Source organism: Lactuca saligna, chromosome 5, assembly GCF_052625555.1.
Source record: "Lactuca saligna cultivar CGN05327 chromosome 5, ASM5262555v1, whole genome shotgun sequence".
Taxonomy (NCBI): domain Eukaryota; kingdom Viridiplantae; phylum Streptophyta; class Magnoliopsida; order Asterales; family Asteraceae; genus Lactuca; species Lactuca saligna.
The window spans coordinates 246,430,964-246,457,637 of NC_136421.1; the positions used below are offsets into that span (position 1 = coordinate 246,430,964).

Sequence of the window (26,674 nt, forward strand, 5' to 3'; positions counted from 1 at the left end):
CCACCGAATTTTAATTGGTCAAGTTGACTAATTTAATTAAACAGGTTGAAAATTAAAATTCAACCTATTAAATTTGGATCGGTTTGATGGGTTGAGAGTAGATCGATTTTTGCCAGGTCTAGTTTTGATTACAATTTACTTGTTGGTTGTCTTTATTGTATCCATATTAAAAGATCTTTTAGACATGAACCAAATTATCATATAATAATATTAATGTTTATGATTTTGATATATATATTTCTGTTCTTTACAAATAAAATGCATCGAACATAGCTGTTAAGAAAGAATTGTAGATTATGCTATAATGTAAGGACATTTTGCCTAGGTTTGATGGACTGGTTGTGTTAAATGTTGTTATATATGACACTACTAATCGCAAGAAGTGAAAGCAAAATACATATACTATTTCTTCTTGTTTACACCACAAAATATCAACCACATGTATGTCTTAGCATTGTTCACAAAACTATCTTCAAATAATCCTTATTGACTAGACAAAAAGAACAATTTTATATCCCCTTAATCTCAAACTCAACCACCAGTCTCATAATTTTGTAAATCAAAAACTCCAAAAAGAACAAAATACAAAATACAAAAAAGGGACTAGTTGGCTACAAGTTCATGAATAGCATCACTTACAAGTTCATCCTCAGATCTGACAGCAAGTTTCATTGCAACCTCTTTGGCACCATCAACTCCAAACGATAAGCGAACAAGCACCTTCACATTGCCTATGTACACACCCGATAACAAACACGTGTGTGATCTTGAGTTGGCTGCAACCACTTCTGTCCCCTGAAACATAGCATATAAATTTTAGTCATTTTTATATATCTATTTAAACAACGTATCGTATGGATTTCATTTACTTACTTCACAAGGCTGCATGCCAAGAAGGTTGATGACAGTGTTCACGGCTTCTTTCAAACTTTCCCTTGGACCAAGGCCGTATTCATCAACACGCTCGAAATCCGGGGATAAGCTTTCCCATGCATTTCGGAAATTTGAGACCCCGACTTTAAGCATGTAGTCTGATGCAACCACCTCAAATTCCTCCAGTTGATATTCATCTTCCACACCATCTTCCTCAGCCTCACCAGTCGAAGGATCAACCTGGAATTTATATACAAGAGTTTCTTTGGTATCATGGAATGGAACCACAAAGGACAATGTAATGAAATGGTTAAGAAAAACAGGATTGGATATTTGGATAGTATTTAATTTATTACCTCTTTAACAATGAACCTCAAGACATTGGAAAATTTGCCAATAGATGGAACACCTTCTGGTTTTTCAAATGCAACAAATGTTTGTCCTGGTGTATCGTATGGCAGGGATCTTAATGGCTTGGTTGCTAATTCTTCAAATTCTTCTGCTTCTGAAGCATCCACAACAATCGTGACCTAACATTTTGTATTTGTTAGTTTTATTTTACTAAAAAAAGCAAGCATCATGACTCAAAAAGCATCCATACATTTTCCAATAACTGCTCAGGGATCGTATTGGTACAGTTGTACTGGAACACAACATACTTATCGAATATGTGTTTGACAACATTAACCGCATACTCCGTTTCAGCTTCAGTCAGCTCCACTGGTGCAGATGACTGGTTAAAGAAACATGAACCTTTAATCAGGATAATAAGTTGAAAGAAAACCATGGGATATCACATATCAGTAGGTTAAGGAAGGAACCTTAAAAAGCTGTCCAAACGTTGAAAACTCTGGGATTGATAAGAGTAACTTTTCATAAGTATCAACTGTTGAAGTGGGGCCAGCTGGTGGAGCACCAAGACCAGTGGGCTTTTTAGCCTGAGCTTTTTTCTCAGCAAATGGCTGAGATTTGACTTCCCTTGATACAGAATTGATATCAAAGGGTTCGTCTGATGGTTCCTGTATTCGCAAATTTTAAAAAAAATAATTATTGTAGGAAATGAAAAAAGTGACAAAATTTTGTGTGGTGACTTACGTAGTTTTTCAAACTAGTCTCGAGGTTGACCAGTGGGAGATCCAGTGACCCAAAGAGAAATTCCTTTACATCTTTATCAGTTTCAACAACAGAACCATCACCTCCAAGGGTATTCAGATATAGTGTAGCCCTGTCACGAACCTACACATGACTCCCAAAAAGTAGTCAAATGTTTTTCAACTGTATATAGATTTAAAATCAAACGTTACATACTGCTTTATGAATACAACTAACCTCATCATCATTATCGTATAAACAGCGCCTCAACAGAACAAATATACGAGGCTGAAAATATTATGAATCCGTGTTAGTTAAGACAATCAAGTACTTCAATATTAATAAAAGAAAAAATAAGTTTTAATTTTGCATTTTGGACACTGAGTTTAACACTTTTTTCAGTTTTGGTCTCAAAAGGAATCGGTTTGCAAATTTGGTCCTTATTTTGATGTTTTATAACTATTTTGGTCCTTGAATCGTTAAATCTAAATACTACGCAGCTGTTAGTTTTTTTTTTTTAAATGACCAGTTTGCCCTTGGACCAAAACTAAATAAGAAAAAGACAGTATGCCACAGGGACCAAATCTGTAATTTCATAATTTTTTCTTGATTTTATTAGTGTTGAACTACTTTCTAAAATATAACATTTATTTTTATTTGTCTTAACAAGTATAAGTTTTCAAATTATTTAACATTTAAAATGACCATTTTGTTCTTCACCCACCAACATGTTTTATATTAAGATATTATTTGGCTTACGTTTATATTAATGAGCTAATGTTACCTTTTTATAAATAGTTTGGAAAAACAGATTCCATGTATATGGTATATGATATTGGCTTGAAGTAATTTTTTATAAAAATCATAAAACTTTAAATAGATACATGAATTCTGTAAATAATTTTCTTTTGTTCATGACAAAAAAAATAAAAAAGCTGAATACACTATATATTTGTGACTTACTAGAATAAAATTTGAAGATAGCACCAAACTTACCTTGAGTGAGTCAACCATAGCTCCAAACTTTGCCAAAGTGCTAACTGCACTGGCTCGAACAGTTGCGTTTTCAAGTATGACACGGTTATATATATAGCGTATGAATTTGCTGGGGTCTGCTGTTTTTGGTCCCTCAATTCCAAGAAAATGAAGAATCTAAAAATGAAGTAAAAAAGTTTAGTAAAATAAATGACCAATGGAAATATAAAAACGATAAAAGCTAGATAAAATTTATATTAAACTACAAAAATGGTCCCTGAGCTTTCTGATTTTAATCATTTAGTCCAGAATTGAAATATTTTCAATTTTGGTCCTTATTTCAAGGTTTCATATTGATTTGGACCCCAAGACATTCTGATTTTTCTCCTGATTTCAAGGTTACAGAGACCAAATCGATATGAAACCTTTTCCAAATTTGGACTAAACACAATAAAAAGCACGAAGCACAGGGACCAGTTTTGTAATTTACTCTAAAGTTAAAAAGAAAATAGAAGAAAGAAATGATAACCTGTGTTGAAAGATATGTGAATTCACAATCCTCGATGAATTCACAGAGGTGAAGGAGGCCGCCCTCTTTTGCATCTGGGATATCTCTTATAATAGTAACAATTGAATCAACGATTGCTTTTTTGTACTCAAACCCACCTTCCTCTCTCAATATATTGCTTAAGAAATTCATCCTAATAAAGAAAGTAGAAAATTACATTTTGGTTATATTACATGTTGAATTTTGGGAAGAAATGAAGTTGAAGAGACTTACAATGTTCTGAATTTCAGGGGGAACTTCAAACATAATGATCGAATGGCATCAACCACAACAATTTTGAACTCATCAGCAATGTCAGACATGAAGTTTGTAATTTGCTTCATCAAACGATCAACGCCTGATTCATTTCCTGTTTTCAGAAGTGTGGTAATGGCAAGGGTAGCAATACTTCTGTTTTGGTCTGAAATTAGACTCTCCATATCTATGTTGCAGGTAGTTACTGCCATTGGTTGAGTCATCGCCACCTGTACATGATGACACCCGATGTTATCTATCAGGATATAGATAAGGGGAAAGATATTATGGGTTTTGTTTGGTATGATGAAATGGAAATATGGAATCACAAAGGAGACAAAGTAAAGGAATGGGTTATTGTGTTCTATTATCATATGTTTGGTTGAGTTGAAGGAATGGAATAAGTTATTTAATGATGTTTGTTGTGTACAATTAAAAAACTAAATTAAATTAAACTGATAAATAAATAAAAATAATCAAATAAGGATATATCGTTAAATAATCTATATATAAATATATTTCATGCCGTTGGAATAAACTTATAAACATATTCTATACGTATTTCATATAGTTAAAAAAAATTATCACTCTAAAAAATTGCTAGCATAAGCTTTAAAAAAAACTGTAATCAAAAGATAATTTTAGTTATTTTTGGAAAATGACAAAAAAAACTAATTGAAGGTTTGAACTTTTTTTAAACATTATTGTTATTGAATACTGTATAAATAAAAATAATTTAGAATTATAGTATCATTCTATTCCATCAAGGAATGAAAAAGCACCACCTCCTCATGGACGGACAATCAGTCGAGGAGAAAGAATCACATTCCATGAGGAGTGCTCTATTCCATTCCAATGGCAGACAGACATGGTTTTGTCATCACTTCATGATACACAATTCCATTCCCTCTTTGATTACTGCATACCAAAGAAGAACAATCAGATTCACTACAGAGGACGAGAAAATGACCTTGTTTAATGTGCGGACAGCAGCAAATCGAAGTACTGGCTTAGAGGAACTTAAGAAGAGCTGTAGGACAGTTATTGCAGGTGTCAATTCTCTGCTAGTAACACCACTTAATTCCGTTATTGCCCTTGCAGCTTCAAAAATAACCATCTCTGATTTGTGGCGGAGACAACTTTCCAAATAGTCATAAAATGGGCGGTCCCCAGGTTGACTGTTCATGCTCGACTCCCTAATAACCTGAAAACAATTATTTAATTATATTCAGATATTTACTTTAGAGAAGAAAAAAAAAATTCAAAAACAACAGAGTGAACAAAACTACAAAAGTACCTGACTGGTGTAACGGATGAGTAGGCATTGGGCTAAAGGTGAACGAACAGTACCCTTTGTTAAGCTGGTAACTAATTTGCTGACAGCTAAGCGGTCGTTTTGTCTTATCTGGAAATATATCCGATTTTTTTTTAATGAATGGTATTGGTATGCAATGCAAAAAATTTCACATGAGGCCCATTTGTAACAGTACCTGGTGGAGCAAACCAAGGGCATGAAACTGTACAAGTGCAGCCCTAGATTGAACAGCTTCTTGTACTTCATTGCTCCATCTTTTCACAATCTCTGGGTTTGTCTAAGATACAAGGATATAAGATAAGTAGAGATAAATAAATAATAATAGTAACACGAGATAGAATGAACCATTACATTCCATGATCATATTTAGTTGGCTTGTAGGAATGGAATGAAATTTTTATATAATTTTACCTCTATTCTGTAATCTATATTCTATACCATTATTTTATTTATAATAACAACTTTGATTTACGAAAACTGAAAATTAAAGATAATAAAAAGCTCAGGAAAAACAAACATTTTTTTTCTCATTACAATGGAATGAACCATTCCATTCCTTCCATGATTCCATCACACCAAACACTAGTTAAGTTGTACCTGGAGCAAATGGATACCACTGACTAGGGCTGCACTGGCAACTACAGGGTTTTTGTCAACAATAGCTTGTTTTAAGTATCTCTCAATCTGAGTCAGAAGGGTCCCATCTGTGATGCGACAGAGAACACGAATAGCATTTGCCCGATACACATCAGTCTTGCTATTCATGTCTTTCATAAGGGAACTCGTGACTATAATAACCTTCATAGCACAAGGAAATGTAGCATGTCATTCAAATATAACAGCATAAAATCTGATACACAAATAAGGAATATAAAATTAATTATCTGAGACCTCATCTGCAGAGGGAGAGAGCTCCTTTATGATCAAATAAACCATTCTTCTTAATCCAATATCTTTAGACTGGAAAAGTTTTGTTACTGAAAAGAAAACTTCTGTGGCTTCAACCTACAAATAAAGAGCGACAATAAAATATTAAATACTAATATGATGTAACCAAGATGGATAAAAGATCTGGTGTTGTCTTTTTGACCAGTCAAAAATCTGACCTTTGTAAAGGTATCACCTTGATTCAGAAGATAAAGCAGCTTGGTGATAACCTGGCCACCAAAGAAGAAATATTATATATTAGATCATGTTCATGTAAGAGAACAATAAAACAAATAATGTGTCACAAATCAGGTGTTGACATAAAAAGAAGCACCTGTGAACATCTCCTTGAATCTAACTGAGGATCATTGAAGACCCTAGCTTCCTGAAGAACTGCTCCTTTCTCGATTCCAGAAAAGGGGGAGTACTCTGCTGCACATGACAAAGAGACCTCATTTTAATTATTTACAAGTGTAGACCAAATTCAGTAACAATGAAGTTACAAGGGTACACTGATCTGTATCATCTACAACCAATCTAAAGTGTAAAACATTGGTTGATGACTCAATGCTACAAAAGATGCAAGACCTTTTCATGGGTTAAAAACCAAATGTGCAGTACTCAGAAGCTGTAATCAATTATCAGTTAGATATGCTCTTCCCTTCTTCGTAGGAATTACTAGTTGTACTTAAGGGGGTGAAATTGCTCAAGAATATTTTATTAATCGAGGTCAATCACATAACCTATAAATTATATCATTGTTCCATCAGCTCTTTAAGTCTTTGTAATCTTTGAGCTTGCCTATCAGATTAGCTGAAATTATAGGTTGGACACTTGGACTTATTCAAACACAAAGTAGATCTAGCAATGAAATGGAAATGAACTGAATATCAACATAACAACAAAAATGATACTAGAGACACTGAGGCTCAATGACATGATCATGACAAACACAGAACGTGCCTATGAATTCCTACCTCATTTTTTGGATTCTTTTGTTTGGTTATCAGTGTGGGGAGCTGATGGAACTATAACATTTGTGAAATTCCACACACAGCCTTATTCTATTTCTTTTAATCACCAAACAAGATCTGATGATCTCAATTTACAAAAATACATTGATCAAGATTACCATCAACACATCAAAAGCATATAATTTGTTGACATCACCTTAGAAACAAGACTTACCCCTATACAATAACCAAGACATGCAGAACTCGATTTTTGAAAATTTCTATAAGATAAATGCTTCACCATTTAATCAGATTTGATTCGGTATTTAAGAAAATGTAGGAATGATACATTTTAGGCCTTTTTCATTCCTAGAGAACATCTCATATAATTGTTGGAAATCTCAGTAATTTACATATTCTATTTTAGTTCCATCAAATCTCATTAAACATACAGTCAAGCCAACCTGATTTCACAAACACCATTATCATCAGAAACAATCAGATCCACTGATATAGTAATCTCAACAGCTTAAAATTCAGCTTAACTAAACTGCTTTCACGACCTATTTAACCACAATGTAGATCTATAATGAAAATGGAAATCATCTAAATCACACAATAGCACCTAAGAATAGCAGTAATAGGCCAAACATCCGTAATACACAGTCAAGTCAACTGGATTTCGCAACACCAATACCATTAGTAACAATGAGATCGACCGACATAATGATTTCAAGAGCTTGCAAATCAGATTTGCTAAATTTACATACACGACCTATTTAACCACAATGCAGATCTAAATTGAAATCGGAGATCACTTGAATCACAGTGATACTGACGAACAGCAATAACGAGCCAAATCGACGAAATTGAAAAAATTTATCAGATAATTCAAAAAACGAGGTAGAAATTCGAAGTCTTACCTTCCTCGTCGCGATCATCGTCTTTCTTCACGTACTGCGCCATTAGAATGAAAGAATAAGAATTATAAACCTAGACGTCCAATGGATTGCAAAAATGAATCAGATCTCCGTCTTCTGTGTCGGTATGAGTGAGATTGTGAGCCCAACTGGAAGTTTACGAGCAGATCTCCTCTCGTCTCTCTCCTTCTATCCTTGCAAGAGAATTTTTTGACGGAGGGTTGCAATCTGCAAATACTATAAAATGTGTGTGTGTTAACGCTTTACATAAAATAGTTAATTTTTGACAAAATTACAAAAATAGTCCTTGCAGTTGTCAGAAATATATAGTTTTGATCCAAAAAGATTTATTGGTATACTAATAGTCCAAATTGGATCTTTTTTTTTTTTTTGCTATGGTGCCTGTTGATACAATAAGTTACAACCTAATGTTATCTACCGTAAAGAGAAGGGGTATTTTTGTCTTTCCAATTGGCTCTCCCTTCAGCACACGTATTATTTTAATACCTTCTTAATTTTAAAAAAATGATCTAATACATTTCTCTCTCACACACTCTCTCTCTCTCAAACCCACATTTGACTTACCCTGGATAGTATTTGTGATGAACTCCTCATCGGAGCATGGTATAGCATTTTCACCAAAGTAGTTTTCCCACATCAACTAGCAACTACAATAATTATTATTGATCGATCGCCGCTATCAATTCTGTAACAACCTCTTCCTTCAACTTGGCTAATGTAGTTGAAAGCTCAATTTGTGGGTTCATGTTGATTGAAAGGCTTTTTTGCTTGGGGTTTATACTTAGTCTTTAACTTTTTTACTTATGAAATCTCACAACCAAAATAGTCTTACAATTGTGAATGGGATATAGTTTGACACCATAACGAAGGCCATATACAAAGGCATGACATCAATAAGAGGATAATATATTTTTACAAAACCCTACAATTGAAATAACACAATAATATAATTATTATGTTTAATCATCAAACAATTAACCCAACTACCCATTCCCATTATCTTTTATATTCTTAAGGATCTACTATAAGAATCATTTATCCTTCATTCATCCATTCCTAAGGATTGTCCTATGGAATACGCATGAAGTCAATCATTGTCGAGGTTTATCTAATAGGCACTAAGTTTATAGTTGTCGATGTTATCTATTAGACACTAAGTCTATAGCCGCCAATATTCATCTATCGAATACTAAATCCATAATTGCCAACGTTTATCTAATAGGCACTAAGTCCATGGTTGTCAATGTTTATCTAATAGGGATTTTCCTAAGGATCGTCGCCTACATCGCATAGATAGTACTGATTCAGGGATTACTCCCCTAATACGTGTCCAGTAAGGGTTAGAGTATCATCGCATGAATACGTAGTTATTACATCGCCTGAACTCGTAATTCATCACCTACAGGTTACGAGCATGTCAGTGTTTCCACATGACTTTTCTATATTAGTAGTGGTCGCCGTCTATACTATGGTAGATGACTACATCGCAACATCGCAGGTCAAGATTATGGCATCTCATATTCATCTCTTATCTCACATCACCTATTCGTCACCGTATATTTATCATCACCTGGTTATCATCACCTTTCTATCACCTATCTCCCCTTACTCTTCTATCCATCTTTACCCAATATATTTACAGGTATAAAAAAATACATATACGGTTTAAATCACGTAAAACATGTATAAATCATTCATCCAACATAGATATCAAGAACACATATAATATGCACACATAGCATGTAGTTTATATTAAATATTTTATATCTGTGTGTGAGATGAAAGTAACTATACACTCACTTGTTAAAGTGATGACTCGGAATTTGGGCAGCACTTTGCTCCTAACAATTTTCTTTTCTTTCGACAAAACCTAGTATCATTATTACTAGATTTTAGTCTAATATTTATTGTGATTAATTATTAGTCTAGATTCATCATTAACTCAAAGTCTACTTTCATAATCTATCATTTAAGAAACAACCAGGTAGGATCATATCGGATGTAAGGTTTGTTTGGTATACGAAATATATTGTTTGGAAATCTCACTTTAAACACCTCACTAAATCACAACCTAGACATCATCCCCATAAGTAGATCAATCACTATAACATATTGGAATCACTGATAAATCTTTTTTATAGCTTCGTAATAATGATAATGAACTTTAACATAAGTTATATTTAAAGCAGGGTAAGCATAACTTACTTACAATATGGTTTAGTGAGGAACCGAGCTCTGCTCGGGCAGAACTTCTGAGCTGAAAGCTCTTCTTCTGTGGGCTTTCTGGCGCTCTGGGACTGGCCTCTAACATTTGGGAAGTGCTAGGGAAAAGCTTAAAAGGTTTGGGAGAAGAGAAATGGAAAGGTGTGAAGAAATGGGGTGATTTGCGCCTCCATTTATAGGCTTAAATCTGACTAACACGGCGTGTTCTGAGCCCCAATACATCGTGTTGAGGTACCAAGTGTCACCATCTGGTGGCAAGGCGTGGAGAAGAAGCAGTGGCTCATATCGTGCCACGTGTCACTCGCAGATTACTCCAAAAACTAATTATCTTCTAAAATCTGTAACTTTCGCATACAAGCTCCATTTTTGACATTTTTTATATCCACACGTATGTAGCGACGTGATCTACAACTTTCGTTTAGACTTTATCGGTTAATTTTGACTTTATTTTTAAAGTTATATTTTAACAAGCTTAAACAATTAAAGTCCGTTAAAAATTCATAATTTTGTCATCCGACATCCATTTTCATATGTCTTTATATCGTTGAGCTCCTATTAATGAGATATTCAGCTCTCATTTAGGTGATTTCAGCTAAAAACCGATTGAACTAAAATTCGATTTCCGGGTTGTATACTGGTATGTAAAATCTTAGAAAAATCATAACTTCTTCAAACGAAGTCAGATTTGGACGTTCTTTTTATGTACGTTATCGGTTTAACATATACTACGACTTTCATTTAGATCTATAAGGCTAAAAAGTAGTTTATCCAAAATTCACTTTTTACGATTCGCGGATTCGTGCCGGTTTTGTCGCAAAACTTCGTCAGGTCATAACTTCTTCGTTATAAGTCGGATTTTAGTGTTCTTTATATGCACGGAATCCTTGTGACATATACTATAACTTGGTTAAGATTATTTACTCTAAATAATCTTCTGTCAAAAAAAATGTTTTTGACGCTTATTGTCTCTAAATTGACTAGCCCGAATATGTGGAGGTTACAATTATCTCTCAATTAGGTTGATTACGTCCCGGAATCATCAATGAAATAAGGCTTGTATAATGACTCCATATGTTATATTTTTATCTTAGGTAATTATCGTAACTCTTATGTCCTTTTAAATGAGTATCCAACTCTTAGATCTCTTGACTACTAGCGGTGCTCAATCTTGCACATGCTCGTTATCTCATGTTGGACTTGCAATCATAACCTTCGAGTTTCAGACTTGATCTTTATTGGAGACTCTTTCTCTTTCTTAACCAGAATTAACTTGGGATAAGTTCTTTACTTCGATTATCATAACAGGTCGATGGGTCATGTTCTGATGACCTCTTATTGTATGATGCAACGCTTAGACTCAGGTCTTTTAGAGTCAAATTCCAGAACGAAATATATCTTCCTTCATGTTCTATTGTGATATAATCACATTATAGCATGTAGCACTTCTAGATACAAAGCTTCTTCCTTTAACAACAATCGCGATAATTCTATTGATCGCTTAAATTATCTTTTACTTCAATCTTTTGGCTTAAGTTAGATGCTACATCGAACTTGGTTCTCTGAACCACTTAACACACTTATCTTAGTCGAACTTGATTGATATGACCACTAGGGTCGAAAAAACAATCATCTTCCCAATCATTACTGAAATGATGGTATCAACGAACATTAACAAAATGGTACGCGTTCCTCCCACAAACGGTACCTAAATACGCCCCTGAAAAGTCATAAGCCCCCGTCCATCGGTAACGAACTCCGATACCAACCCAACAACTCGCTCCCTCTTCTGGTTTTCTGACCTCACTGCCTCAGCCTGTGCTCCTCGAATGGTGTCCAACACCGGAGTCATCACGGTCAACCGCAAACATACATCTCGCAATGGGGCACTCTCCGCCCTGCGACTCAGGGCGTCGGCTATCACATTAGCCTTGCCCGGATGGTACAGGATCTCACAATCGTAATCCTTAACCACATCCAACCACCTCCTCTGTCGCATATTTAGGATGGGCTGATCCATTAAATACTTCAGACCCTTATGGTCCGTGTATATCGTACACCGAACCCCATACAAATAGTGGCGCCAAATCTTGAGGGCGAACACCATTGCCCCCAACTCTAGGTCATGGGTGGGATACCTCATCTCATGAGGCTTCAATTGCCTCGAAGCATATGCTATCGCATGCCCTCTCTGCATTAGCACCGCTCCCAACCCCAAGATCGATGCACACAGTATACTACAAAGTCCTCCATTCCCTCCGGGAGGGCTAACACCGGGCCCTCGCATAACATTTGGCGAAACGTCTCAAAGGAGGCCTGCTGCTCGGGGCCCCATGTAAAAGCGACACCCTTCCGGGTCAACCTAGTGAGTGGCACTGTGATCTTAGAGAAATCCCTGATAAATCTCCGGTAATAACCGGCCAACCCTAGAAAACTCCTGATCTCGGAGGGTGACCTCAGCACCTCCCAACTCATCACCGCCTCAACTTTGGCTGGGTCGACCAATATCCCTTCCTGGTTAACAAGATGTCCTAGGAACTGGACCTCCCGCAACCAGAAATCGCACTTGGAGAATTTGGCATAAAGCCTCTCCGACCTCAGAACTCCGAGGATCTGCCTCAAATGCTCCTCATACTGCTCTCTAGATCTCGAATATACCAAAATATCATCAATGAATACAATCACCGACCGATCCAACATCGGCCTGCACACCCGGTTCATGAGATCCATGAACACTGTCGGGGCATTGGTGAGTCCGAAAGGCATCACCACAAACTCATAGTGCCCATAACGCGTCCTAAACGCTGTCTTCTGGACGTCCCCATCTCACACCCTTACCTGATGGTATCCAGACCTCAAATCGATCTTGGAGAACCAAGATGCTCCCTGCAACTGGTTGAACAAATCGTCGATCCTTGGTAACAGGTAACGGTTCTTGACCATCAGGTTGTTCAACTCCCGGTAATCAATGCACATCCAGTGTGAACCATCCTTCTTCTTGACAAACAGAATAGACGCTCCCCACGGCGAGCTGCTCGACCGAATAAACCCTTTCCCTAGCAGCTCCTGAAGCTGCGAGGATAACTCTTGCATCTCTGGAGGTGCAAGACAATAAGGCACCTTAGCGATAAGCGCGGCCCCCGGGACCAAATCGATACTGAACTCTACTTGCCTCACGGGAGGCACACCCGACAACTCCTCTGGAAAGACATCCGGGAACTCACGCACTATAGGAACCTACTCCACCGACCTCGGCCTCTTGGAATCAACCCGCGTATCTGACACGTACGCCACAAAACCCTTACAGCCCTGCTGTAGACACTACCTCACCCTAGCGGCCGAACAAAATGCTGATCCAGAACGGGTACCCTCGCCGTGCACTGTAAGAACTCCTCTACTAGGGTTTCGTATGGTCACTAGCTGTCGCTCGCAGTTGATAACCACACCGAATCTGCTCAACCAATCTATGCCCACAATGACACAGACATCCCCCATGGCAGTAGGAACCAAATCAATCGGGAACTGAACACCAAAAATCTCGAGTACGCACCCATGGATCACCTCCGTGGCATATATACAGCTATGGAAACTCTCAGAGGCCGACTCAGCGCCTCGCGACTAACACTGATGTGCTGACTAAAAGCCAAAGATACAAAAGACCGACTCGCACCCGAGTCAAATAATATCAAGGCAGGTACAGAATTCACAAGAAAAGTACTTACGCATAACATAATATAAGCATAATATCTCAGCATTACAATAAATACACGAAAGCATACATACCAGCTACGAAATCGGGCGTTGTGCGGACCTCCTCCACGATCAACTGAAACGCTCTCCCACGTGCCCTCGGCGCCTCGACCTTCACTGCCCAACTCTCGGTAGCTCTGATGGCGGCAGGGGCAGATCCCTGAAGTGCTCCCTGAGCTGATCCCCGTAACTGCGGACACTCCACCTTCCGGTGTCCGGTCTGGTTGCAGTGGAAACACACTGCAAACCCCTTGGGGCAGTCCTTGGCCATATGTCCCTCCTTGCCACATTTGTAGCAAGATCCAGCTCTACATACTCCATCATGACCCTTGCCGCACTTTCCAAAAGTGCGGCCATTCTGGATCCCTGATTTGTGATCAGCGGGCTTGGCCCGCTTGGCTGCCGGCTGAAATTGTGCCGGTCGCCGATCCCTTCCCTGAGACTCAGCCTCCTCCCTAGCCTGAGTCTCCAGCTCGATCTCCCTCTTCCGGGCATTTGCCTGAAGCTCAGCAAATGTCCGGTATGAGGAGTTCGCCACAAACTCCTGAATGTCTCGCCTCAAGATACTCAAATACCGACTCATACATGCCTGCTCAATGGACACGTGCTCAGGGCAGAACATCGCCCTCTCGTGAAACATCCTGGTAATCACCGTAACAGACTCAGTACCCTGCTTGAGGGTCAGAAACTCCTGGTCCAAACGGTCCCTCTCCACCTGGGGAACGTACTCATCTCAAAACATGGCAGTGAACCTCTCCCAGGTCACTGCCGCAAGCTCAGCAGGCGAAAAGTGTGTTGTGACAAACTTCCACCAGTCCTTCGCTCCCAAGCGAAGCTGGTTCAGCGCGAACCGTACTCTCAAATGCTCAGGAGATGAGCAAGTGAAGAAACACCCCTCTATGTCAGAAATCCATCTCATAGCCGCCACCGGGTCCTGGGTCCCATCAAACTCTGGCGGTTTCGTGTTGCTGAACTCCCGGAACATCAACGCATCACCACCCTGCGGCCTCGCAGCAGCAACAGTTGCGGTGGCTGCCGCAACAGCAGCCTCAGAAAGTGCAGCATAACGCTCGTCGAAAGTCTCAATCAGTACGGTCTTAATAGACCCGAACATCTCTGGTATCTCTGCCCTGATGACCGTAACCACCTCATCATTAATGATTTGACGGATCTCCTCATCACTAGCCCCGACGCCCTCTGGCATATGACATGTCCTCACCATGATCAACCTCTGAAATACAACATATGATAAATTAGAATCCGCTCGAGCATACTCACACTTGACAACTCATCCCTCCTTGATCCTTGGCATTTCGAAGATTCTTACTTGGACCGTATACCGCCCCGGTGCTTTCAGTAGTACGGGCCCAATACTACTGTCCACACCGCTTCAGTATACACCCCAAATCCTCCTCTTCGGATCCCAATTTCCATGTACTCTATCACTCTCTAATAGATCTCTCATAAGCTCCTCGCTGCTACCTATTCACTCTCAAGCATCTCATAGCAGCTCACCTCTCCCTAGGCTAAGGCATCACAAATCAGGGCACTCTAGTCCTAATAGGAATACCTAGCCTACTCTAGCAAGAGAATACATCATATCAATTTTCATAAACATATAATATAAGGGTATTTTGGGAAATCATCGTTCGGGCGCTGACTGATCGTACACACGTTTCTTCTCTGGATTTCCCTAAAAATCTTTTACTTTTAGAAAAATTTGGTTCTCTTTTGAAAATATTTTTCCAAATCCTCAGGTTGAGTTCAAATACTCCTGAAGGTGTACCCGAATCCCTCAAACCAAGGCTCTGATACCAACTTGTAATACCATAAATTTCAAAACAAAATTTTCAAATTTTATAAACCATAATTCACTTAATAATAATAAAACAACCATTTTGAACATTCAATCCAATTAATACAAAAATCTCAAGATCTCAAAATCATAAATCTCATGCGTGTGTACGGATCAAGCCGACGCCTTCCCGCGGTCGTCACTAGTACCTGAAACAAATAACACCAAACACTGTAAGCACAAAACTTAGTGAGTTCCCCAAAATACCACATATAACACATATTAGCCACTTGAGGCTATAACTCTGTGGGTCCGTGCACCCAAACTCTGTGAACCCTCAGGTTCTAACTTTGTAAACATGCACAACATAATTCACAAAGAATAATGCAGCGCAACACATAACATATAAATATAGCATACAAGCATTGTATCACATAACTCTATTTACCTACTCAAGGTAAAGTATAGTGAGAAGACTCACCTTGCGTGTCTCGGTAATCGTAAATCCCTGAAATCACTAGTGCTCGATCTCCCGAGCTATAGTCCTCCTATATCACAATACATCTCTAATTAACACTTTCCCAACTAAGGTTGACTATCCCTAAACAAGTCAACATAGGTCAACACTGGTCAATGGTCAATGGTCAACTTTGACCGGACTCGGCGAGTGCACTATAACGACTCGGCGAGTCTAAGCGCATACACTGATTTCCCTTAAATCCTCACCTGACACGTCGAGTATTCTCCTAACTCGACGAGTTCCACCTGGCATGAGTTGTGGGGCCTCCACGACTCAACTCGCCAAGTCTTAAGAACAACTCGGCGAGTCCCAGCTTGACTCAGTCCACCTGTCAACCTGACTCACTGAGTCAATCCCTCAACTCGGCAAGACCACTCGCTGAGTGGTGCTAGGAAATCTTCATGCTACTCGTCGAGTCTGTTCTTCGGACTCGGCGAGTCCATGCCATGCAACGACTCAAACTCACTCCTAAGGTCAGATCTATTCCACTAACTCATAGAAACAGTCCTTTCAAGCTTATTTATCACGTAAAGTCGCTATCTTGATGCACATAAAACCTCTATATGACCATATATGATGATTTAGCCACTAATACCACAACTCAAGGTCATAACCTTCATTGTTCTTCATAAAGCTTGATGAATGAGGCTATTTGGACCTCTATGGATCCAGATCCAAAGCCTCATCACTAGCAAGGGACTATTTGGCCATCAAATCAACCCAACAAAGGCCACAAGAAACCCTAAATCCAATTATACTCCATAAAACAGAAGATGAGCTGAAATAATACCTCAAGTTCAATGATCTAAGCTTCAAATCCACAGTATAACAACCTCCTTTGCTTCCTCTTGGCTAGGACCTCCTTCTTCTTTGCTAAACAACACCACAAAGGTCAAGAATAGCTTCCTTTCTCTCTCAAAACGTTCAAGCACTCTAGGGTTTCTCTCTATGGACTGGTGAGCACAAATGATGACCATAAGGCCCTTTAAATAGGTCTCAAACCCTGGGAATTAGGGTTTCATTACACAGTGTGGACTTGCCGAGTCCACTCTTGGACTCGCCAAGTCCAGACGTGAACCCGCGTCCAAAATCGCGATCCTACTCGGCGAGTTCGAGCTCCAACTCGCCGAGTCCACTCACAATTCTAAAAAATGCACCAATAATAAATACCTGAAAATTCCGGGCTGTTACAGTGATGGTAGCGGTGGCGGTGGTGCTAGTGGCAGCAGCGACTGTAGTGTGATGGGTGGTGGTAGTGTTGGTAGTGACATCGATAGTAGTAGTGGTCGTGGTGACATCGGTAGTAGTAGTGGTGGTGGTGACAGTGGTCGCGATGACGGAGGTGACGGTGATGGTAGTGGTGGCAGCAACAGTAGTGTTGGTAGCGGTGACAATGACGGTGGTGGTGGCAGTGACGGTGACAATGGTGGTGGTGGTGGCGACGACAATGACGATGACAGGTGATGGTGGTGACGACGATGACTATTGGTGATGGGTGATGGAGGCGGTTGGAGACTACGATGGCGGCATGGTAGCGGTAGTGGTGGTAGGTGGTGATAGCAATAACGGTTGATGGTCGATAACAGTAGTGGTGTGTGTTTGTTTTTTGATAAATAATTGAGGTATTTTTGTAATCTGACATTTTTCTTAATGAAAAAAAATGTTTTCCATCCAACCTAAGAAGAAATCATTTTCCTTCGCATGAAAAATTTATTTCATTTAGGAATCATTTTCCCTTTTAAGTTCAACCAAACGCATGAGTTCGAGGGAATTATCTAACCAAACACGCCTTAAAAGTTAGAATTACAATTACGCCTAGTTCTCGAGTTTAATAAAAGAAAAAAAAAAGTTAGGAGATAAAAAAAGAAAAATAAAAGGAAAACAAAATTTTATTTTGTGAAACGAGTTTGAAAAAAGTGAAAAAAAAATTAATTATTTTATTATTTCTATTCAAATCTTTTCAAATCGAAAAAAAAAAAAGTTAAAGATAAAAAGTAATCGTTTCAATTCTCTTCGCTACTTTCCATTTATTTATTTATTTATTTATTTTTCAACCATTTAAGTTGAACTCCGAAAAAAAAAAAATTACAACATATTCCGACTATTTTTCCAAGTTCAAACTTGAGATTGGTATTATACTTTATCCGGATTACTCTGAAGAGGTGTATGTGTTCTGACATAGATATCCACAATATTATGGCAGAAACTTGTTATAAATTACATAGCAAATGTCAAGAATAACCCAAGCAAACCCAAGACGCCTTCCCACCATCTGTTTGATAAAATGTCTAAACGAAGCTTTATGCTATTTATGCTAATTATGCTAATCTTCACGACAAGCATCATATACCGAGACTTACGTCTACTGGCGAAACATCTATCATGCAAAGTCGATCTATTGCTATCACTTTTGCATCTAGCCCTTTCACTTTTTCTTTTTGGTTTCTTTACCCTTCTATCTTCCTGCATTCCCTTCCGTTTAATCATTCAAGGGTTTCTGTCTTTTTGGCGCGTATCGGGAAAGTCGCTGGACATACCAAGTTCCTCGCTAGACAATTCTTGGCTCGACACAATTCCCGAGTTGTATTGTATCTTGTATCACCCCCTGTTTTCGCTTGCATATCATAAGCACTGCTTCCCCCGTTCGATCCATGTCTAGGCCGGCTCCTTTTTAAACACTTTCGTTCAATTCATCCAACGACATCTCGCCTTGTAAGACACGCACAATCTGTCATGTATACACATACCATACGTTGATACGATTGAAATTTGCAGGTTGCTTAGACTGATAGTGAATTAGTGATAGCTATGTGACTAGAGGGTCATTCATGCCTATTGCCTAATACATTCGTACCTGGCTCATTTTAGGGCGTTTCTTTGCGGCATGCCTAAGGCAAGCAGCTGCACATGCTACCATTCGATGCATCTCGTCCCTGTTATAGTTACCCCTCAAAATTGGATCGACCATCTGTTCATAAGTTCCCCCTTCTGATGCTTGCATTAGGGTAGGCTCAGCCTGCACCACACGATAAATCATAAATAACAAGAACATGGTAATTAATTGTTACATATGAAATGTATGCATAGAAGAAACTATTTGTAAATTGTAAGAAGTTTTACCCAATCGATCAAGCTATCTTCATCACTATCTGGTTCCACAGGTCTTCTTCCAGTAATCAGTTCCAAGAGCACAACTCCATAGGAAAACACATCCGACTTCTCTGTCAGCTTACCCATGGATGCATATTCAGGTGCGAGGTACCTTTACATTTATTAATCTTTTTATTATTAATGAAATTTTATGGTAAATCTTGTTTGATAATTTTTATGTACCCGAATGTGCCCATGATGCGTGTTGAGACATGAGTGTTATCATCAGATGAAAGCTTTGCCAAACCGAAATCTGCCACCTGATTAGTTTTAGTAGTATTTAATTTAGCAACTCTATTACATAATTACCCTCTATTGTAGCTCGAATGGATAATAGAACTATAAGTACCTTGGCCTCATACTGGCTATCAATTAATATATTTGCAGCCTTAATGTCTCTATGGATAATTCGTGGATTGCCTACATGCCATGAAAGTTAGACAACAATTGTTGAAGTTGCTTTCATTACATGGTGGAAAATACTAGACTGGACTTGACCAACTTTCTAGTGCTATTTTCAATAAAAGGGCATTTACGTCTTTTGCACATACGAGATATCGAGCGAGAGTCCCTGCCCCAATTTTTTGAATAGGACAAGAAATTTGCAATTTTTGTCTCATTGACATCAGTCTTAATCCCAGTCCAATGCACGCTAGACACAGACAGACACAGTACAGACACAGTACAAGACTGTCGTGTTTTGTCATTGTCATGTATGGTATTTATGGAGAGTCCTTACAATCTTCATGAAGGTAAGCGGAGCCTTTGGCTGCTCCCAAAGCAATCTTTAATCTTGTTGAACAGTCAATAACCGAGCGACCTTTGTCTAAAAGATAAAACCATGAATGTTAGACGTTAATCACAATGGCGAAATGGTAAATAAGAAAGAAATCACAACCCATTTTGGGTTTATCACATACCGTGAAGATGGTATTCAAGAGTACGATTAGGTATAAACTCATAAACCAACAACCGTTTTTTCCCAGATACACAATATCCAACAAGAGATACAAGATGGGGATGATGCACACGACTTATAATATCAACCTCCGCTTGAAATTCACGTTCACCTTGACCACTATTGGGCTTAAGACTCTTCACAGCTATCTCCTTCTCATTAGGCAACACCCCTTTGTAAACATACCCAAATCCACCTTCCCCCAAAAGCAAAGACCTATCAAACCCGTGTGTCGCTGTCGCCAACTCATCATATGTGAAACTACTCACACCTAACCCCATGGGTGGTGGCATCTTTAGTGGAATGTCACTCGACTTTCGTTTATAATAATCGCCACTATCTACATTAAACCACAAAATTAGCATATATGAATGATATAACCAATGTTAACCATGGTTAAATGTTAATGATAATGTTTTCAGATAAATTTAATAGTTAATATATACTTGTGTTTTTGTGTGTTCTTTTCTTTCTACGACGACAACAGCAACAACAACTTGCAGCCCCTGTAATGGCTCCTACTAAGATGGCTTCATCTTCACTACTACCTAATGATTCTCCAATACTTGTTTCGTGTAAAAATGGTAGCATTTTATGTAAAGGTGAAATTTTTGATTTATGATCATGTTTTTTGTTTTTGTTGGCGGATGTGGACTTCTTGTCTTGATTGGATGGCGTTGAGGACATTTTGGTAATTTACTATGAACGGTTGGGTAACCCCCACCACTCCTCCAGAATTTATATCTGAAAATCATGAAGATAAGATTAGAAGACATATGAGTATGAATGATCATAACATGAAATTTCAACAAATATGTGTTTGATAGTTTGGGTAAAAGACTTTAGAGAAGGTACCTGTAGGAGAAGGGGAGGGTAAATTTGGAAGGAAAGTAGAGAAAGATAAGGTGTATGAATTCAAAATGATAAAGAAATTAGAGGGTACCCTCGTAGGACTCCTAATTTTGAGGAACCTTTGAATTATGGATCTTATTTTTAGGCATGAAGATTATTATTATAATTGGTTTTGTCTATGGTTGTCATTTTCTTTTTTACTTTTTACTTGACCTACAATTGTTTTGACTCATAATGCAACAATTAAATTTTTTTGGTTGCACGGAATAATGTTCATGCTATAAAGAATTGATTTGGTTTGTAACAAAAGTGGATAGTATTTGAGAAATTGAGTATATTTAGCCACTTCAATAAAAAAAGAAAGGTATAAGTTTATCAAATAGCTACATATCTTTGGTTTCGTACCACGTACATTGTTGTTTTTTACAAGCATAGTCACTGTACTTTTAACAAAGCTGTTCCATTTAGGTCATTTGGTAATGTGTTATTTCCATTGCTTAACATAACATCGTAATACATCTTGAATCTTGATACGTGATACGCACCAATATTACAACATCCACAAAGCACCATAAATGTTAGTCAATCCATTAGCACAATCACATGGGTTGGTTGGAACTACCATGAGAGGTTGGTCTAAAATCACAATCGAATATGGAAACTCAACTTGAAAATAGTGCTTCTATTTCTCAAGTTTAAAGATAATAACGAAGTCACTAACGAAAGAAAATGTTATTAATAATGATAGATCCATGTGAGGTAGGATAATACATTGTTGAGAACGAGGTTGATTTAAAATCCTTAACAAAGTTTTGGAGACATCTAAGCAATAAAGATGATGTAAAACTTTACCTATATGATATATTGTGCCTCAAATAAAGATTAGTGGTTTATATTGTAAAAGATCATGAAAAGGGTTTATAGCGCATGATTATATTCACACTCAGTGAGATCACAAAGATGAGATGACTCGTAATGTGTGGGGGTAAATCAGAGATGCCATAAAATTCTTGGGTTAAATCTATAAGATACCATTGAATCGTCTCTTATTGATTGTCCACATTAAACGAGAGTTTAATCTCCGTGACATTAAATTCTACGAGTGAAGAAAATTTGTCAACTTGGTGAGTGACTATTGGAAAGAGAAGGTTAAATTGCAAGTTGACAATTTTTCCTTTGTCCTATGTACGTGGGTGAGAGAACTAGAGAAGAGTCTACAAGTTTTTTCTCATCTTTAGTTTTCAAAGGCTTTACTGGAAATTAAGGGATGGGTCAAGCTTATATGTACGTCTAGCTAGACCAATGACACGAGCTTTGTAAAATGGCGCAATTTAGGTGCACTTTGCATGATGCAGATCACTGGGAGCTGTCAATAATCAGTCAGTGATCTCCATGTTGATTTTAACTTTTTGTATTCTATTTTAATTCGTCTGACAATAGAACATTATTCTTATATATTTCTTGAAATCTGAACCGATTGTAAATGATCAATATAACTTCTTGATGAAACTTATACGATTGATTGTGAAGGATTGATATGATTTTTTGATTAAAATTAGTAATTAAGTAATAATAATCTCTCTGGATTGATTTTTGTATCATATTTTAATTCGTCCGACAACATAATATTATTCTTCTAGATATCTTACAATCATAAGAGCGGGAATTGGACAACCATTCAAGGCCCACTTTTTTGTTATTTATATATATATATATATATATATATATATATATATATATATATATATATATATATATATATATATATATAGCAGTAATGACCATTTTTCTGGCTCGTTACGGATATTTGAGAATATTTAAATCCTCAGGACCGGCCTGCTTACAATCATATCTGATTGTGAAAGGATCAATATGGTTCTTGACGAAACTTGGTAATCATTCCCAATAAATGAAAATAATTTTATCATATTTCACTTTCTCATTAACTTGGACACATAATTTTTTTGATATTTTTGAATAAATGTTTTTTTTCCATTTCTCTCTCTCTCTCTCTCTCTCTCTCTCTCTCTCTCTCAATTAATACATAATATTACACCTCAATTAATAATTACCTTAATTGAAAATAATCAATAAATTACAATAATACTCTCATATATTATTTAATATGTTCCTTTTTAAATTCAAATTTTAAATTCTAAATTTCAAATCTAAAATTTCAAATTTAAATAATTTTTTGTTTAAATCTTCATATTTAATTTTTTGTTTTATCGAACCTGTATAACATACGAGTTACACAACTAGTTAAGTAATAATAATCTTATTTATTGCGACGATTCAATATATAATTTTCAATATTATCTGTGACCTTGTTTGCGTTTGATTTTACTAACGATTCAATATTTGTTCACAATGGTATTGTGTTTGTGAAGTCTGAAATACAACATTGAGCTCAGCTCAAGTATACACTATGCATTTATTTGGAATTGTAATTGTTTAGAATGATTATCATGTTGATAGTAAGTTATTGAAATGGTTTTCCGTTCTTGATATATGAGGTTAAACAAGAAATCAAGAGTTCATGTATACTCCATACTTTTATTTGGAATTTTAATCGTTTAAAATGATTATCATAGATAGTAACTTATTGCAATAGTTTTCCGTTCTTGTTATATGACTTTAAACAAGAAATCAAGATTCCATGCATGACTTCAAAATTGGACAACTATGACTTGTGTAAAAGTTAAACAATGTTTATCATGTTTAACACTTGTTTTTTATATAAAGAAGCGTTATATTTTAGGGAGCTATAATTTATTTGGGAGGTTAGATAACATTTTCAAAACAGTAAATTAATTTTGCTGGATAAAAACATGTTTATTATGGCGAATCAAAAAGAAAAGCAAAAGAGTTGATTTCTTGTAAGTGTTAAACTCTTTTGAGTAAAGCGTCCAAATTTAGTATTTAAAAAACATCAAATTCCTAAAGTTGGCAGATACTTTCATTTTATGTATGTGAAAGTGTTGCAATCATTTATCCAACCTTTCATTTTCGTTTTAACCGGTTTTCAAAGAAAATGCTGAAATCAGTTTGATGTTCATAACATGTTATTCTGTAATTTATATATTTTTTAAAGCTCAAATTATGTATTTGTCATTGTGAAAAATAATGAAGAAAACAAGTGATTGGACTTATACCACCCTGATTTAAAAGCCAAAATATAAATTAAAGAATAATTGTGTTTTTAAATTAGAGGGCACCTGCTACAAGCCTACCACGCCTGAAGGAAATCTTTCAGAATACACATAGCAAATTGCATTTAGATGATTGTGGAAAAGATCAACATTTGGTTGAGCAACATATGTTCTTTCCCTTTGAAGGTTACGATCTACATTTTAGATCGAGGAAGTTTTGACCCGGTTTTGTAGATGCAACAACTCAATCTCTAGTCGGTGCATTTTTTTTTTCCATATTTGAATGAAAACATTCAATTTAAAGAGAAGCTTTTGTGTTTTCGAATCATAATGAATTTCGTCTTATTAAAATAAAAGTTTTTAATTTTGTTATTTTTTGGTATATTTTGTCTTGTATAATTAAAAACCTTGAAACCAAACAAAATCTAGATAAATGAATAACATATGACATTTTATTTAAATCAAACTTAGATACCGTTAAATTTGTAAATGGCTACCAAAAGTTATTCTCATACTCGTGACACTGTGACATTGACACTCGCAAATAATAAGATGGACATGCATGTTTTATTTATTTTACCTTCTCCTTGTGATGGATTACAATCGTGGTTCATTGTTGATGTTTACCCATTGTTAGTGGTCTAATTATCATCACTTCATAACACATCATTAATAGGATATCAATATATTACATTCTCTTGTGGTATGTAGTTTGATAATGCTTAGACATGAACTAGGGAATACCAAATTCCAACTCTATACATAATTTAATGATGTCAATGTTGCTATCACGTAACCAAAAGGTGGAAAAAATGGTTTAAGTGAATACCAAATTCCAACTCTATACATAATTTAATGATGTCAATGTTGCTATCACGTAACCAAAAGGTGGAAAAAATTGTTCAAGTCTTAGATGTGCGAGTCCAATCTTCTAGTTAACGTTAGCATCCTCGATATTATCACGTATTTCATATTTGTAGTCTCCAATACGGTATACCCTTTATATTGTACTTTTGATTGTTCTCCTTTAAATTAAACTAGATGAGGAGCCCTGCGTTGCGGGGATTGAGCTAAACAAATACGATCGAGAGCATATGATTTGAGTTGGAAAGTGAGTCCATTCAACTTTATTGTCCTCTTCGCATACCAGAAAAACAATACTGAACACTTGATAGAATTAGAATTTATAGTATAAAGTCCATTAAATACTTATCTATTGATGTTTCTTTCATCTTCAAACAAAAGTCTTGAAATAGGATGCTAATCACCAAAAAATTAGGCAAATGCTATAACTATTATATTGTCGTAATAGGAGGAAATGAAAAAAAAAACAATCAGAAGTGACACAACAAATAATAAGCTCTTTGGGAATCTTTTCATATCCATAAGTAAAAAAGATGTGGCTGATTGCTAACATAATCAGAACTTTAAGAAACATTATAAAAATATTTAGAAAATCAACAGAGCTTATATCAGTCGGGAAGAACGTGAATTAAAATTGGTGGTTTCTCCTTTATTATTATAACACGAGGTGGAGTAATAGATGCCTGCAAGTTTGTAATATTTTGAGCACATTAGAATAAATAAGTTATGCAGTGAATATATGGGCTACAAAGGGTAAACTCATCATTTTTGAAGTTTTATGCAACTAGTTGTAATTAACAACACAAGGAAGGTGTTGAATAAGATATCTAAGTCCATAACTTATTTGATATATACTTGACCCGACCCGGCATGGTCCATTTGGGTTGCACTTCACCCAAACTATGTATGGATAATTTTATGATAATTGTATACTTACGATATATTATAAGTTATAATATATTAATATAAAGTCATGTTATTTAATTAGTTTTAATCTTAAATTAATTATGAATTAATTTAGTGATTAAAAGGAAGACTAATTAAATCATGAGCTATTATATTTATATGTGTGGGCTAATACTCATTTGTTAATGGGCTAAGCTTATATGGAAGTCCATGGATGATCCATGGAGCTTTTAACCCATGGATACTTAGAAAGGAAAAGACATGGGTTATTAGGGTTTCACCCTAACCATGCACACTATATAAACAAGCTTATGTTGCATGAAATAACACCTTAAGAGAGTGTGTGTGTGTGTAAGGTGTGGCCGATTTCTAAGAGTGTGTATACTCTCTCATAAAGTTTTCCAAGTTTGTGGTGATTTGTGATTTCCATTTGAGGCATTCACATTATTGGTGTTTGGCACTCAAACTCCATGGAATCAACACTCATCAAAAGGTATGTAATTCATCTAGTTCCTTTTATGTTTAAAAGTTCCCCATGCCATGCTAGATAAGTTATAAACCTTGGAAAACAAATTTTGCATGTATTTAGACAAACATAGATTCAAGGTTTATTAGGGTTACATGTACAC

General features: G+C 36.7%; 2 protein-coding genes across 3 annotated transcripts; both read right to left on the reverse strand.

Annotated features, from left to right (window-relative positions):
* Nucleotides 1-383: 383 nt before the first annotated feature.
* On the reverse strand, nucleotides 384-8,104 carry LOC145047244 (coatomer subunit gamma-2-like). Of its 2 annotated transcripts, none has more exons than XM_078995486.1 (18): nucleotides 7,861-8,104; nucleotides 6,319-6,413; nucleotides 6,164-6,214; nucleotides 5,949-6,062; nucleotides 5,655-5,855; nucleotides 5,233-5,334; nucleotides 5,040-5,147; nucleotides 4,713-4,946; nucleotides 3,722-3,972; nucleotides 3,470-3,641; nucleotides 2,962-3,117; nucleotides 2,203-2,253; nucleotides 1,969-2,109; nucleotides 1,695-1,892; nucleotides 1,475-1,606; nucleotides 1,230-1,403; nucleotides 874-1,113; nucleotides 384-795 (listed from the first exon to the last, which is right to left on the reverse strand). In XM_078995486.1, exons 1-18 carry the CDS (start codon nucleotides 7,901-7,903, stop codon nucleotides 604-606), a joined length of 2,655 nt encoding a protein of 884 aa, XP_078851612.1. In that variant the 5' UTR covers nucleotides 7,904-8,104; the 3' UTR covers nucleotides 384-603. The 2 variants fall into 2 exon arrangements, with proteins under 2 accessions (XP_078851612.1, XP_078851611.1); XM_078995485.1 differs by having other exon boundaries at nucleotides 6,319-6,416.
* A 10,730-nt stretch (nucleotides 8,105-18,834) lies between these two features.
* Nucleotides 18,835-20,958, reverse strand: LOC145046479 (proline-rich receptor-like protein kinase PERK1). Its single transcript, XM_078994763.1, has 8 exons — nucleotides 20,718-20,958; nucleotides 20,234-20,611; nucleotides 20,053-20,139; nucleotides 19,663-19,733; nucleotides 19,497-19,573; nucleotides 19,284-19,425; nucleotides 19,018-19,179; nucleotides 18,835-18,891 (listed from the first exon to the last, which is right to left on the reverse strand). Exons 1-8 carry the CDS (start codon nucleotides 20,956-20,958, stop codon nucleotides 18,835-18,837), a joined length of 1,215 nt encoding a protein of 404 aa, XP_078850889.1.
* Nucleotides 20,959-26,674: the final 5,716 nt, after the last annotated feature.